Here is a 14671-nt window from a genome sequence, read left to right as displayed (position 1 = left end):
CTAAGTAGTCTGGTTGTAGGCCATGGTTTTGACCCTGTAGAGGATGCTGTCTGTTTTGACTGGCAGCCTTGTGTTGTGAAGGTTGGTACTGTGTCTTTAAAAGGAGCTGTGCCTGTCTGTTCTGCTGACACAGTGGAAAGGGCTGTTTTTGTCACGGGACTATCTGGGCTCACTGCATTTTGTTTGCCTGTGTTTTTGGCTGTTTGTGTCCATGTGCCTGTGTGTGTGTGTGTGTGTGTGTGTGTGTGTGTGTGTGTTCATCCACAGGGGAACGGTTACCTAAGCCCGAGAGAGGCAAGATGAGGGTCCACAAGATCAACAACGTCAACAAAGCACTGGACTACATCGCCGGCAAGGGTGTCAAGCTGGTGTCCATCGGTGCAGAGGGTCAGTTTACCTACCACACACAGACACACAGACGGATAGACGGACAGACGGACAGTATTGACAAACAACTCCAAAGCTCACAGCATCCTACAAAGTACATCTCCCATTTGGGAGCGATGGCATTTGGCTGGGAGGGGAGGGGAGGGGCAAGAGGCCAGTAAATCAGGAGGAGAAAGGACGTGTAGTCCGACTGACGGCGACAATGACCTTTCTGCTCCAGCTGTCATGACAAACGGCCCGCCAGTCTCCATCCCCTCATTCCTACTGCATGATCCACACAGCCCAGTTGTCAGCGCTCCAGCTTAGCCCCCTAGCCTCCACCACCCTGATCAGCAGCCCACCTCCCAATACCGTCAAGGGTCACCTGCTGGAAACACCCTGACCCCAGGGAGAGGGACTGAGAGAGAGGAGGACAGAGATGGAGAGACCGAGGCAGGCACAGAGAGAGGGTGATAGAAACTAACAGACTGACTCAATGATGAAGCGTTGGAGGATCACAGGGGGACAGACAAAACCATTGTCTCTTATCTGTTCAAAGCCACCGCAACAACTCGGGACATTGCTTAAATGCATTATACATGCCTTACCCAGTCTATCTATTTGTATTTGCACTATAAATTACATATTTTAAGTCTACAAATATATGCAGAACTAGTCCCAGATCTGTTTGCGCTATTATGACAAGGAGTTGACGTGATGGCACAAACAGATCTGGGACCAGGCTAATGCATAACTGAGTTGATGTTTATTATATTTGTGAGTGATAACCTCTCTCTCTCTCCTCCTTAGAAATTGTGGATGGCAACGCCAAGATGACCCTGGGAATGATCTGGACAATCATCCTCCGCTTCGCCATCCAGGACATCTCTGTGGAGGGTCAGTCTCTCTCTCTCCCCCCATTAGACCTAGTCAATAGGCAGCTATGATTTAATGTGCCCCTAAGGTTGCTTTAGAAAACAAAACTTTGCTTTATGTTCTTCCTTGTTCTATTTTAAATCAGAAACTCATCTGAAAACGGTATAACTGATTTTAAAGCATATTCTTTGAACCTGGGGGATGTCACTGTCCTTAAATCACCCCTCATATTCATTAGATCCATTGCTGCTCCGTGTTCTTATGCTAGTAACAGAGCAGGCATTTCCCTCTTCCTCCACTCACACATACACACACTCCTACTCAAATCACAGATGTGCTGAGGGGATTCCACAGGGAAGTGGAGTGGAAGCAACTGGGTCTCTCAGATGCAATGCACACACACACTAAAAACACACCCCCTCCCCTGCTCTGAACTGTTCTGCTGAGACCAGAGGAGGTTGAGTGAGCCTAGCCAAGTGAATATAAGTCTGGCCTACATGCCTGCTCTGCTCTCACTGGCACTAAGACAAACAATGGCAGGAGAGATCATTAGCCCTAGCTTCCCCAGCTCCACTGTACTGCAGTAAACCCGTTGGCTATCTATACTGCAGTCTCAAACATGGTGGAAATTAGGTCTAGGCTGCGTCTGACTCTGAAATGTCACCCTATTCCAATAGGGCTCTGGTCAAAAGTAGTGCACTATATAGGGAATAGGGTGCCAAATCTGGACTTTGAAGCCAGTTCCACAGATTTGTTTCATTCATTTCCCTCTAATCAGGGACTGATTTAAACCTGGGACACCAGGTGGGTGCAATTTTAATTATCAGGTAGAACAGAACCAGCAGTACTCCATACTCCGGACCTCCAGGGTAGGATTTGAATATCCCTGCCATAGACTGTTATCTAACTCTCCTTCTTCTCCCCGTTCCAGAGACTTCTGCCAAGGAGGGCCTGCTCCTGTGGTGCCAGAGGAAGACCGCGCCCTACAAAAATGTCAACGTGCAGAACTTCCACATCAGGTAGCCTACATGTACACACACACAGCCTCGACAGCTGCTGGACGTCGTGCCTGACTACAGAACCTGAGACCGGAACAGGCTACAGTATTTCTCCAAAGACATTCTTTGTTTGACCTCTATAAAATTCCACAGTAGTGAAGCCTGTTCAAACATTGCGTCACCCACACACTCCGGTAAACTCCACCAGCTTTTCTAGAAAGGCTGCCCTCTGCTGGTGAAACGTAGGATAGACGTTAGAAGTATGTGCATAACCTATGGATGTGCTTCGTAGAACTGTCTCTTTCTGATCTCTCTCTCTCTCATATTGACAGCTGGAAGGATGGCCTTGCCTTCAACGCTCTGATCCACAGACACAGGCCAGAGCTCATTGACTACGACAAGCTAAGGAAGGTGAGTGGATCCACACGCACTCCGTCAGCTCACACATCTCACTTTGAGTGCATGCCACGTCCGTGGCTTGTTTTCTCACCCTCTGATTGGTTGCTCAGGATGACCCCTTGACCAACCTGAACAATGCCTTTGAGGTGGCCGAGAAGTACCTGGACATCCCCAAGATGATGGACGCAGAAGGTATGCATGGGGCACAGGTTACTCCTGTGTGTGTGAGATTGTAGCGTGTTTCTGCATATTCATACTGTAATGTTTTCATTCATCTGACTACTCTTCCATCCCAAGACTACATGACTCCAGCGTGCAGGTGGATGTGTTGTGTGACATCACGGCTGCTGTGGTCACCCTTACACACCCTTAGCCACTGTCCCCCCAGCCCCCCTCCTCCCTCTCCCTCCCTTCATCTCACTCTCACTGTTTTTGCTGTTGGATTGTCCATCCTCTATTTCCCTTGTCTGTGTGTTCGCAATTCTATCCTCCAGTGTGTATACCTGTTGTGAAGTGTTTGTGTGTGTGTGTCTCCCTCTACGTGTATAACTATCCCTGTCTCTGTCCGCCTGTATGTGTGTAACTGTGGTTTCCCTACAGACATTGTGAACACTGCCCGTCCGGATGAGAAAGCCATAATGACCTATGTGTCCAGTTTCTACCATGCCTTCTCTGGAGCCCAGAAGGTACCCCTACCCCATCCCACCTTACCCCCCCTGCCCCTCCACATCTACCCCCACCCTCTGCTCCTCTCCTCTCCAGCATGGCTTTCTCCTGCAGCATTGGTGTCGGCCTCATCGGAAACTGGTTCGGGACACTACTTACTCACTCGCGCGCTACACACACTAAGTCTCTGAATCTTACAGTCTTGCTGGTAATAACAGGGCCCTCTTGCTCCTGTGTAGTGGCCTGTCTGTGTATAGTGATTCATTTGGAGTGGATCAGGCTTCAGGGGCCCTTGGTAGTTAAATGGATCATATTAAATCAGACACAGATCACAATCAGCCCTGGGTCAGTTTGTGTCTGAGCAGAGAGTAGGCTAGTCAGAGGGACTCTTGAGAACTCTTTAAATATGTTTTATCTGTTTGTGATTTCACCCTCCACCACAACCCCTCTAGCTCTCTGTCTGCTGTATTCATCATCTGTTCCTCCCCCCTCTTATTCCTCTCCTCTTTTCCCTCCTCTCTCTTTCCTCTCCTCCTTACTGTTCTCTTCTCCTCCTTTCACTCCTCTCGTTTCACTCTCCTCCTCTCCCTGTGGACTGAGAACAGGAAGCCTGCTGACGGGGCTGTAATTAGTTTTTTATTCATTAAGAAGTTGTTTATGAGCTCCAGTCTCAGGAGAGGTGCATGTGCGCGTGCAGAACTGTTGTTTGCCACAGTCCCACTGTTGCCTACACTACAGAACACCACAGTAAGCTGCTAGTGGGCCCATGCTGGGTTACATACAGTTCTTTGGGCAATCATTGTTCATTTTGGAAAACAATCATTAATACAAAAACAGTATGGACATTGGATAGACTAGTGTACCCTTTCTCTTTAGTTTTAGGACTAGGAGGACCTTTTCTGCTATTACCAGCTTGACAATTGAAATATTATAATCTGCATAGAGAAGATTAAACATGATGTGTGTGTATTGAGTGAAGAGGTGTGTCCCAACCGCCACATCGTGGCCCCGGCAGACCCCTCCTCTCTCCCGAGGTACTCTCTCTCTGTCTCTCTCTCTCTGTCACGCTTTCTCTCTCTTTCCTGGTTACCATGGTAACCCCACAGTGACCCATTGGAGGCCCCAGAGTGGGGGGGGGCAGCAGCAGTGGAGTCCGGGGTCTATTCCCCTCCCTTACCCCCCCTCTCATCTCACCCCCCACCTCGCTGTGTGGCGGGACCCTCTGGCTTTGGGTAGCTTGGCTTCACCACTTCTCTCTCTCTCTCTCTCTACCTCCCTCCGTTCACTGCCTGGCCATGGTTGTGTAGACATCGTGGGCACGCTGAGGCCCGACGAGAAGGCCATCATGACCTATGTCTCCTGCTTCTATCACGCCTTCTCTGGCGCCCAGAAGGTGAGCACCGCCACTACGCGACCTTTAACCCCTGACCTCTGTGACACCAGCCAGGGTCACTGGCAATGTCACACTGGCCAAGGATGCTCACTGACGCTTTGGGCTCACAGTACACCTCTATGAAACAACAACACACACGCTCCTCCTTACTCAATAACTGCCCTGTTTCAACCCTGCCCCCATAGACTGATCATTAGCAGTGTTTCCCATAGCTACAGTTAAGGCGGTACACTAACAAACAAGTTATGAAATGTATAGTCTAAAGTGGGATGAAATAAACTTCAACTAATTTGCGGGAAGCACTGTTAACGACGGTTCAAATGTCCAACTATTAACATTACAACTGTTTCAATGTGTATAATGTGTTTTTATATGGAGATTATTCCATAGTGTGTTGTTAGAAGTTCCTAGGTCAAGGCATAATACAGTTTCTTACTGGTTCTTTATTTCAGGGGTTTAAGTTTAAGTCCCTAAACACACCAGCTGATGTGGACAAAAGCGGTACAGAACCAGTGACTGAATGCTCCTATTGTACAGGAGAAGCATGTAGCTTTTTGAGGCACAGAGTGTGAAGATGGCACACCGAGTACATGGAACTAACCATTGTCAGCTGTAGCATGCTGCATTAGCCTATACCCTTACTACTGTACAGCCATCCAATGGATTTGTGTGTGCACGGTGTTTAAATAACCTGTGCGTGTGAGTGCAAGTCACGGCTAATGTGTGGTTTTTGTGTGTTCACTCAGTTTACTAAGTTATTCATAGCTAAAAACTAGAAATTACACTCTGTCTAGTTAGACTTTAAACTAACTCTAGTTAAGTAAGGCCATCACACGGTACATAGTACCTTCAGTTTGAGCTTGCACTGCAGTTGTCTTTTTCTTCGACTGGTAGGCAGCTGGTCTGAATTGTACATTTGACCCCACTCTGGTAAAAGCCACACACATTTGTGCACATGCTCCTTGGAGTTGACGACCTAATCCATATCAAGCAACCTGTTTATTGGCACTGCTGACGATTCTCATCTGTGATAGGCTGAGACTGCAGCCAATAGGATCTGCAAGGTGCTGGCTGTCAACCAGGAGAATGAGCACCTGATGGAGGACTACGAGAAGCTGGCTAGTGATGTGAGTAGTACCCCACTGTCTGTCTGTCTGTCTGTACCTCCCTCCTCACCACACATCTACTCTGTCTGTTTCCCTAGCTCCTCTAGTAACATCCATAGTTTATATTTCCCCTCATCACCTCCACATAGGCAATTTCTCCACTAAACTTCCCTTCTACCTTTACAGTTGTATTAATCTCGCATAAACATCTGTCTTCCTTTCTCTCACACTTCTCTCTCATTGTTTGTGTCATTATATCCCCCTTTCCTCTCCTCCTCTGCCCTAGCTGTTGGAATGGATCCGCCGGACCATCCCGTGGCTGGAGAACCGGGCTCCAGAGAAGACCATGGCCGAGATGCAGCAGAAGCTGGAGGACTTCCGAGACTACCGCCGCGTCCACAAGCCCCCCAAGGTGCAGGAGAAGTGTCAGCTGGAGATCAACTTCAACACCCTGCAGACCAAGCTGAGGCTGAGCAACAGGCCCGCCTTCATGCCCTCCGAGGGACGCATGGTGTCGGTGAGTGGGACTGGCGGACGGACGCATGGACACTCACTCAGTTTTAGATGTTTAGACATGTAGAGCAGTTGTACCAATGATACCATCCATATCTATTGGACAATTCACATGTCCATCCTAAAACTCTGCTGTATTATTTCAGTATCATTATTCTTTAGGTCTTTATAATAGTAGTTCACTTTATTGTCCCACAATGGGAAATTGGTTTGTGACAGTATAAAAGACATGACAACATGACTTATAACAACAGCATACGTATCACCAAATACATCTATATAGAAATTGCACTAGAGAGAGTAATGCTGTGATACAGTACAGTGTTCTTTCTACTATATGGTGGATCACAGTGTCCTCTCCTTGGCTGCAGGATATCAACGGGTCATGGCACAACCTGGAGGGGGCGGAGAAGGGCTACGAGGAGTGGATGCTCAACGAGATTCGTCGCCTGGAGAGACTTGACCACCTGGCCGAGAAGTTCCGTCAGAAAGCCACCATCCACGAGTCCTGGACCGATGGTATGGAGACATTCACCAGTTACTGTACAGGCTACACTGCTCCTTTACCCTCACTCTACCTTAGGGTTGCAAAGTTCCAGTGACTTTCCCAAAATTCCCAGGTTTTCTAGAAATCCTGGCTGGAGGATTCTGGATTTCCTGCTTGTTCCCTCCTTCTGGGAATCTTCCAACTGGGATTTCTGGAAAACTTTAGAATTTGGGGAAAGTTTACCGGAATTTTGCAACCGTACTCTACCTAGACACTTGTTGATTCCCCCGCTCCCTGTAGATCTCAAAGTACTAGGTGGAGCTTTTACCATATTTATAATGTAGAAGTAAGGGTTTGAGTGAGTTGATTTGGGTTTGGATATCTTGAGGCTTACTGTCTTTAACCCTTTTCTCCCCAACATCCCTCCCTCCCCAGGTAAGGAGGCCATGCTGACCCAGAAGGACTATGAGACTGCTAGCCTGTCGGAGGTAAAGGCTCTGCTGAGGAAACACGAGGCATTTGAGTCTGACCTGGCTGCCCACCAGGACCGTGTGGAGCAGATCGCTGCCATCGCACAGGAACTCAAGTAAGAGAGCGGGAGAAAAGGAGGGAGGGATGGGAGATCGTGGGAGGGGACTGAGGGTGGATGGGAGACTGGGAAGAGTCAGGAGGAAGAGATGAATGGAGAAATAATCCAGAAGAATGCAAGGATGGAGGTTGTGGTCAGGTTGAGTAGGACTCATGTAGAAAGATAATAATTACGTGTGTGTGTTCCCCGTGCCTCAGTGAGCTGGACTACTACGACTCCCCGAGTGTGAACGCCCGCTGTCAGAAGATCTGTGAGCAGTGGGATGCCCTGGGCTCTCTCACCCAGAGCCGCAGGGAGTCTCTGGAGGTGCGCCCACCTACCCCCCCCCCAGCCAGCCACCTTTCACACACTCCCATCTAGTCATACACTACATGCTTCTAAGGTCATGACAAGGACACGTTTACACTGCGAAAATGGGTAGACGCACACATACACACACAGACGGTCTACCAGGGTTCTCTTACCCCACTGTGTCTTATGTTGAAACCCTGTCACATAGATGCTAGTGTTCCCAGCAGGCACCTGACCCCAGTCTCTCCCCCTCCCTCCCTCCCTCTCTCCCCTCACAGAGGACAGAGAAGCAGCTGGAGTCCATTGACGAGCTGTACCTGGAGTACGCCAAGAGAGCGGCGCCCTTCAACAACTGGATGGAGGGGGCCATGGAGGACCTGCAGGACATGTTCATCGTTCACAACATCGAAGAGATCCAGGTAAAAGTCATGGGGACACCCATCACCAACCATTTACTGCCTTGTGTCTCCATAGGGTCTCCACTATCACAATGTATCATCATGACCTTTGCTGTTAACAGTAGGTGTCAATAAAGTTGTAATCTAGTCTCATACTGGGTAACAAACGTTTAGAATGAATGGGGATGACTGGAAATCTACAGGTACAGTAGCAATGCTACGGTACCTGTAGACTTCCAGTCATTGCGCTAATGCTACTTAGCAATGGCTCGTAAAACTACTGGTAACTTCCTTCATACTGCACGCATGGTATCCATGAGTTCATGTGACTGATATGGGTACGTACTGTAATACTATGCTGATCTTTCTTTTCATCTGTCCTTTCACTTTGTCCTTCACCTCATTTCCCATCCTTCTCCCTCCTCCTCCTCCTCTCTCTTACAGGGCCTAATCACAGCCCATGAGCAGTTCAAGTCTACCCTCCCAGAGGCCAACAAGGAGCGAGAGGCCATCCAGGCCATTCAGGCGGAGGTGCAGAAGATTGCCCAGTACAATGGCATCAAGCTGAGCGGGGGCAACCCCTACACCACCATCACCCCCAAGAGTATCGACAACAAGTGGGACAAGGTGTGTGTGTGTGTGCATGCATGTTTTCAATGTGAACCTGTGGCTGTATGTTCATATATGCTTTGCGATGTGTGCAATTACTGCTTTTGCCGGTTTGAATTGAATCCAAATATATATATAATTCGTTCTATTTCCACGTGGTAGTTAATAACCTTACCTAACCTACCTAAAAGGCTCCTGAGGGAGCCTCAGCCTTGTGGCATTGCTGCTACTATGGGAATGAGTGTGTTCTGTGCTGACTGTGGCGCCCTCATGTGGTGTGTTTGTAGGTGGAACAGCTGGTGCCCCAGCGTGACCGGGCCCTGCAGGAGGAGCTGGCCAAGCAGCAGTCCAACGACCACCTGCGCCGCAAGTTTGCCACCCAGGCCAACATCGTCGGGCCCTGGATACAGACCAAAATGGAGGTACAGTAAAGAAACCGAGACATACCCTTACTGTGCCGACCCATACTACATAAGATTGATCCAACCCTCTTAGTGTCATTAGTTCTATTGGCTCTGTGCCACCTGGGTCGTGTTCATTATGGCATTCGGCAGAAAATGATTTGTAACGGGAAACAAAATTGAGCATCCAGGTTGACCCTACCTGTTTCAGCTTGTTTTCTTCCGTTTGGTGCCTAGTGAATACACGCCGGCCCTGGCCTTTTTAGGGATCTGATCCTTGAATATATATGTGATTGTTTGTTTGTGTGTGTAGGAGATTGGGCGGATATCCATTGAGATGAACGGCACTCTGGAGGACCAGCTGGTGAACCTGAGAGAGTATGAGCAGAGCATCATAGAGTACAAGCCCAACATCGACCAGCTCGAGGGAGACCATCAGCTCATCCAGGAGGCCCTCATCTTCGACAACAAATACACCGCCTACACTATGGAGGTAGCTACACAAAAAAACAGACTTTTCAGTGCACCCCTGGGCGTCCCAAATGGCCCCCTATTCCCTTTATAGTGCACTACCTTTGACCAGGCCTGGTCAAATGTAGTGCACTATGTAGGGAGTAGGGGGCCATTTGGGACGCCACCCTGCTCTCAACTATCTGTTGGTTCTCTTTCTCTTGTTATTTTTCTATGTGGAATAGGTCACTATTTTTTGCCATTATTTTCTACGGTGTTCATCGTCTGTCCTATTATTTATTTTATTTGACCTATTTATTTTACCAGGTGGGTCATTTGAGAACATATTGTTATTTACAATGACAGCCTGGAGGATTTTGCTGTCCTCCCTCCTTTTAGATCGGTTTGTCTGTTCATCTCTGTTCTACATATCACGTTACACTTGTTACTATCTCTCCTCCTTACTCAATACTGTTTCTTCATGTGGTTAACCTTCAATGTATATTCTCTCTCCATCTTTCCCGCCCTCCCTCTCCCTCTCTCCCTCCATCTCAGCACCTGCGGGTGGGCTGGGAGCAGCTCCTCACCACCATCGCCCGCACCATCAACGAGATCGAGAACCAGATCCTGACCCGCGACGCCAAGGGCATCAGCCAGGAGCAGCTGCATGAGTACCGCACTTCCTTCAACCACTTTGACAAGGTCAGGGGTTAACACCGGGGGTCAACATGGTGGATCAGGCGAGAGGGAACAGGAGGGCATCTTTTTGTGTAAAATACCATTTAAAAAATGTCTGCGAGAATGCTGTTATTGCCACCAACTTTTGCAGTTGAGTGTTTTACTCTTAACTCCTGTGTGCATATTCTTAAGTCTTATGCATAGTAGTTAAGTCCCCCTCTTATTTCAGAAGGGAAACTCAGGTGGGAGTAAGAAATGGACTAGACTTGTGAGGACGAACCTATTCCTTGTTTGTTGACATTCACTGGTAGAACTAGTAGTGTTTCACCCTGGGTTGGAGGTGGTTGGTGCTGGGCATGTGTAGAGTGTAGCTGAGTGCACTGAGGGGGGGGGGGTGTAACCCCTGAGTTCACCTCAACCATCCCACAACACCATACCTCATTACTTCACCTCACTGTCTTTATGCATGCTGTGTTTGGCTCAACACAGAGGCTATGTCCCAAATGGCACCCTATTCCCTACATAGTGCACTGCTTTTGACCAGGGCAGGGGTATTCAACTATTACCCAATGAGTTCCAGAGCCTGCTGGTTTTCTGTTCTACCTGATAATTAAGACACACACCTGGTGTCCCATGTCTGAATCAGTCCCTGATTAGAGGGGAACAGTGAAAAAAAGCTGTGGAACTTCGAGGTCCAGTTGAATTTGAGGGTTATAGGGAGCCATTTGGGACAAAGTGGTCCTGTCACTAGCACTATGGTGATCTTTGAGGACTTGTTGTCATTTCCATAAAGATATATATATGGGACACAGTTAAACAGTGCTTGAGTATCGCATATGTGTTCCTAAGCACTTTGCCTTTGCTCTCCTTTGGAGACACTGGCCCCTCACTGTCACTGGTGTGCCTGTCAGTGTGTCTAGTATCACGGATGTGTTTTCCCCATATGCTGTTGTCATTGTTTAACATCTAACATCCGTTTGTCTGTCCTCACATGTCTGTCCATCATCCACATCACCCTCGTTTTGCATGCCGTGGTCCCATCATCACCTGACCACTCCCACCTGGCATCCCTGTGTTGTGATTGGTCCATCATGGTGTCCGTCATCATGGTTTGCTCTGTAATTGGCTGATGGTGACCTCACAGGACCACAGCGGGGGCCTGATGGCTGAGGAGTTCAAGGCGTGCCTGATCAGCCTGGGCTACGATGTGGAGAATAACAAAACGGTAAGGAGTGCAGACAAGCCAGGGGGGCGAGAGCAGAGGAGAGAGGGGCTGCTGCTGTTACCCCTGTCTAACCTGCTGGGGGCGCTCTCTGTCTGGCTCTTTGCTTGCCTGTGCTGTCATTCACTCTCATTTCACTCACTCACTAGCCTCCACTCCAGCCTCGGCTCCAACACACTGCTGGTTTTATTGCCTTGATTTGACTCCTCTTTAACGTTGTTTTTGCTTTTTCCTTTTTTTCACTCACCTCTCCGCACCTCCCCTCCTTTGTTCCTCCTCTTTCCATGCTTCTATCTGCTCATGTCTTCCTCCTCTCGTACTTTTCTGTCCTCCTCGAATCCACGCTCTCTCTATTGCTCTCCTTTTCCTTCCATATCTGTTCCTCCTCCTCTCCGTCCCTGGGAACAGAAACGCACAGGGCAGATGGACATGGACAATTACCGCGCTCTGCTCGTTGCCACTGGAAACAGCCTGGTACTGCCTGCCGCATCTCTCTGCTTTTTCTGCTCTCTCTCTCATCTCAATCCTTATTTTTCTCCCTCTGTCTTGAGTTTAGAATAAGACCCTTTCTGTTGTAGCTACTGTAACATAGTAAGCGTAATGTGTAGTAACTGTCTCTTGTAACAATCCCTCGTAACAACCCTGCTCCTAGCAGATATTAACCTTTATCGTTGAGGCATGTTGTCAAATTCAACTCAAATGGATAAGTTAAATGTTTAATGAATTAGTGGTAAAATTGCTCAGAGGTTGGTCATTGGTCAATGATGCCCTTGATTTCCTTTGGTGTGTCTGGGTTAACCTGTGTTTTTCTGTGGTGGTGGTTTCCAGGGCGATGCGGAGTTTGCCCGCATCATGGGCATAGTGGACCCCAACAACAGCGGCGTGGTCACCTTCCAGGCCTTCATAGACTTCATGTCCCGGGAGACCACGGACACAGACACAGCCGACCAGGTCATCGCCTCCTTCAAGATCCTGGCTGCAGACAAGGTTAGGGGTTTTGTGGGGGTGGAATGGTGTTGGGCTCGTGTGGTGATTTTGTGTGTGTGTGTGAGAGAGAATGTGTGTTGCAGCTACTTGAGACGGCTGAAATAGACACTATTATTACTCAACTATCACTGTTATTCACCATCCCTCCCTCTCCCTCCATTTCTTTCCCTCTCTCTGTCAGAACTTCATCACGGCTGAGGAGCTGAGGCGGGAGCTGCCTCCAGACCAGGCGGAGTACTGCATCGCTCGCATGGCGCCCTACTCGGGCCCCGATGCAAAGCCCGGAGCCCTCGACTACATGTCCTTCTCCACCGCCCTCTACGGGGAGAGTGACCTCTAAGAGCACACCAGAGGGGGGAGAGAGAGGGAGGGGGACGGGATGAGGTTTGGGGTGAAAGGGGGTGTACATAGAGGCTTGCCAGGCCCATTGCAGAGCAGACTCTCTCCACCCCTCTAGGTCTAGCCTGCAGTCACCTGGAGGGGTGGGAGGAGGAGGAGAGAAGAGGGGAGTGAGTCTGAAGCCAGTGGTTTGATTGGCTCTGTAGAAGAGGGAGGGGCTGCAGGTGGAGAGTCCTGGGAAGTGATTGGTGGACAGCGCTACTGCTCCCTCTAGGTTCTGGTCCTGCAGTGCCCCTGAGTGTGCAGGTTTTCATCTCAAACTGGTTGGCTGTTGCAAGCGGTTATTGAACGTAACTTACTTTGTTCACAGATCAACTACAATCAAATGCACATCATGTTATGGGGTGAAAACTAGCAACCACGGGTGCACTTCTGGGTCAGGACAGGATGGGAACACTGGTCCCATCTTCACCCTCTGCCTTGGGGATGGGGGAGCACGAGCTATTCTGATTCTTATACTACTTTGTGTTTATTTTATCTTGCTGGGGGGGTGGGGGGAGTTTGCGTATTAGAACACAGAGATATATGAATGGGAGGGGGGCAGGGGGTTGAACAGAGAATAATGACATATACCCGTACCGCATTTTGCTGGATAAGTGAAACTCGGATATCTAACCTCAACACTTTCCTTTTCTTGTTTGTTTCTTTTCTCCAGCAAATGTGAGTAAGTGGGTTCAATGCTGTACATACTTATTTTTCCAGTACGCAACACAGTCAGAATACTCATTGCAGGCTTGTAGGGCAAAAAAAGTGCCATTTTTAAAAGCAAAAACAACAAATAGAGCAAAACAATAGCAGTTTCACACATTGAGTACCGTAGATAGGTTTGAGTTACTGTGAGTCTCCATTTGGATTAAACGTTTTTTCAAACGGTCAAATATGGAATCCTGTCATATTTAGTTGATGGAAGTATACGTGAGGCCTTTATAGCTATGTAAACATCACATGACATAAACATGTTGCCATTTATGAAACTTTGCTTTCGTGATATATCACTTTGACATGGAGGCATATAAGGTGCTCATGTTTACCCAATCTATTCATTTATTATAGTTTCAACTGAAGAACATATTAAGAAATATCCCCTAGAAGCACAGCATGTCAGGTCATGTAAAGCTTACATGGACAAAGTGAAGGCCTAACACTACCCTCTGCTGAGTTGTTTCTATAGGAACACCGCTTTAGAGAGTTCCCCGAGGAAGTTGGAAACAATGGGAGAACTAAAAATGTGCCTGTTAATGGCTACAGCCCTGTCTCTCGCTCCCTAGCAACCCTCCATCTCCCTGTCCGTCTTCTCTCTGCAGCAGGACGGACAGGGACCCAGCGTAAAGAAGTGCGAAGGGAGGGCGCCAGAGTCTTAATAAACATTCCATTATGTCTTAATAAAAGGAAATTACTGTCTACCAATCTATGCAATTATCTATATCCAATATCACAGAGTTCAGAGAGAATTGATTTGAAGAAATTCATTGACTAAATTAAGTGCAAGACATTGGTTTTATTTCTTTAATATTTGTAAATGGGAGGGGTTGAGGAGCTTAGGGGGAGGGGAAAGCGAGCCAGAGGGACTGGAGGAAAAAAAAGAAGCCTTGGGCCAAAAGCTTGTACTTTTACCTGGAAGGCTGGAAAGCATTGAGCTTTGGAATTGTGATTTCTTCTTTTTTGTACTCTTTAATATCAAACCTTATCTGCTGTACTGGAAACTGCAAAATGGCCTTCTGTCTAAAAGTGAATTTCACAAGCACACATAAAGTTTCCTTATAAAATACTACTACTTGGTTGTCTTTTTTCCCTTTCTCTAGGCCTACTTCTAAATATATATACATAGCCTATGCATCCTCTG

General features: G+C 48.1%; 1 protein-coding gene across 9 annotated transcripts in view; it reads left to right on the top strand.

The window, feature by feature from the left end:
- LOC121564090 (alpha-actinin-4) overlaps window positions 1–14599 on the top strand; it is a 41322-nt gene extending 26723 nt beyond the window's left edge. The window contains exons 3-23 of one of the 9 annotated variants that reach the window (XM_041875614.2): window positions 268–387; window positions 1177–1263; window positions 2174–2261; window positions 2573–2651; window positions 2750–2831; window positions 4613–4698; window positions 5733–5825; window positions 6091–6321; window positions 6689–6836; window positions 7240–7390; window positions 7591–7699; window positions 7963–8103; window positions 8527–8709; window positions 8979–9113; window positions 9406–9585; window positions 10098–10244; window positions 10450–10488; window positions 11365–11445; window positions 11851–11916; window positions 12271–12429; window positions 12611–14599. In XM_041875614.2, the coding sequence (XP_041731548.1) occupies window positions 268–387; window positions 1177–1263; window positions 2174–2261; window positions 2573–2651; window positions 2750–2831; window positions 4613–4698; window positions 5733–5825; window positions 6091–6321; window positions 6689–6836; window positions 7240–7390; window positions 7591–7699; window positions 7963–8103; window positions 8527–8709; window positions 8979–9113; window positions 9406–9585; window positions 10098–10244; window positions 10450–10488; window positions 11365–11445; window positions 11851–11916; window positions 12271–12429; window positions 12611–12769 (2564 nt within the window). In that variant the 3' untranslated portion in view covers window positions 12770–14599. Of the gene's footprint in view, window positions 1–267; window positions 388–1176; window positions 1264–2173; window positions 2262–2572; window positions 2652–2749; window positions 2832–3239; window positions 3326–4612; window positions 4699–5732; window positions 5826–6090; window positions 6322–6688; window positions 6837–7239; window positions 7391–7590; window positions 7700–7962; window positions 8104–8526; window positions 8710–8978; window positions 9114–9405; window positions 9586–10097; window positions 10245–10449; window positions 10489–11364; window positions 11446–11850; window positions 11917–12270; window positions 12430–12610 lie in introns of all 9 variants that reach the window. The other 8 variants (XM_041875613.2, XM_041875623.2, XM_041875619.2 and 5 more) reach the window with 8 other exon arrangements.
- The last annotated feature ends 72 nt before the right edge of the window (window positions 14600–14671 follow it).

This window comes from Coregonus clupeaformis, chromosome 5 (assembly GCF_020615455.1).
Source record: "Coregonus clupeaformis isolate EN_2021a chromosome 5, ASM2061545v1, whole genome shotgun sequence".
NCBI lineage: Eukaryota > Metazoa > Chordata > Actinopteri > Salmoniformes > Salmonidae > Coregonus > Coregonus clupeaformis.
The sequence above is the reverse complement of the archived record's forward strand: the minus strand, read 5'-3'. Positions and strand labels throughout refer to the sequence as shown.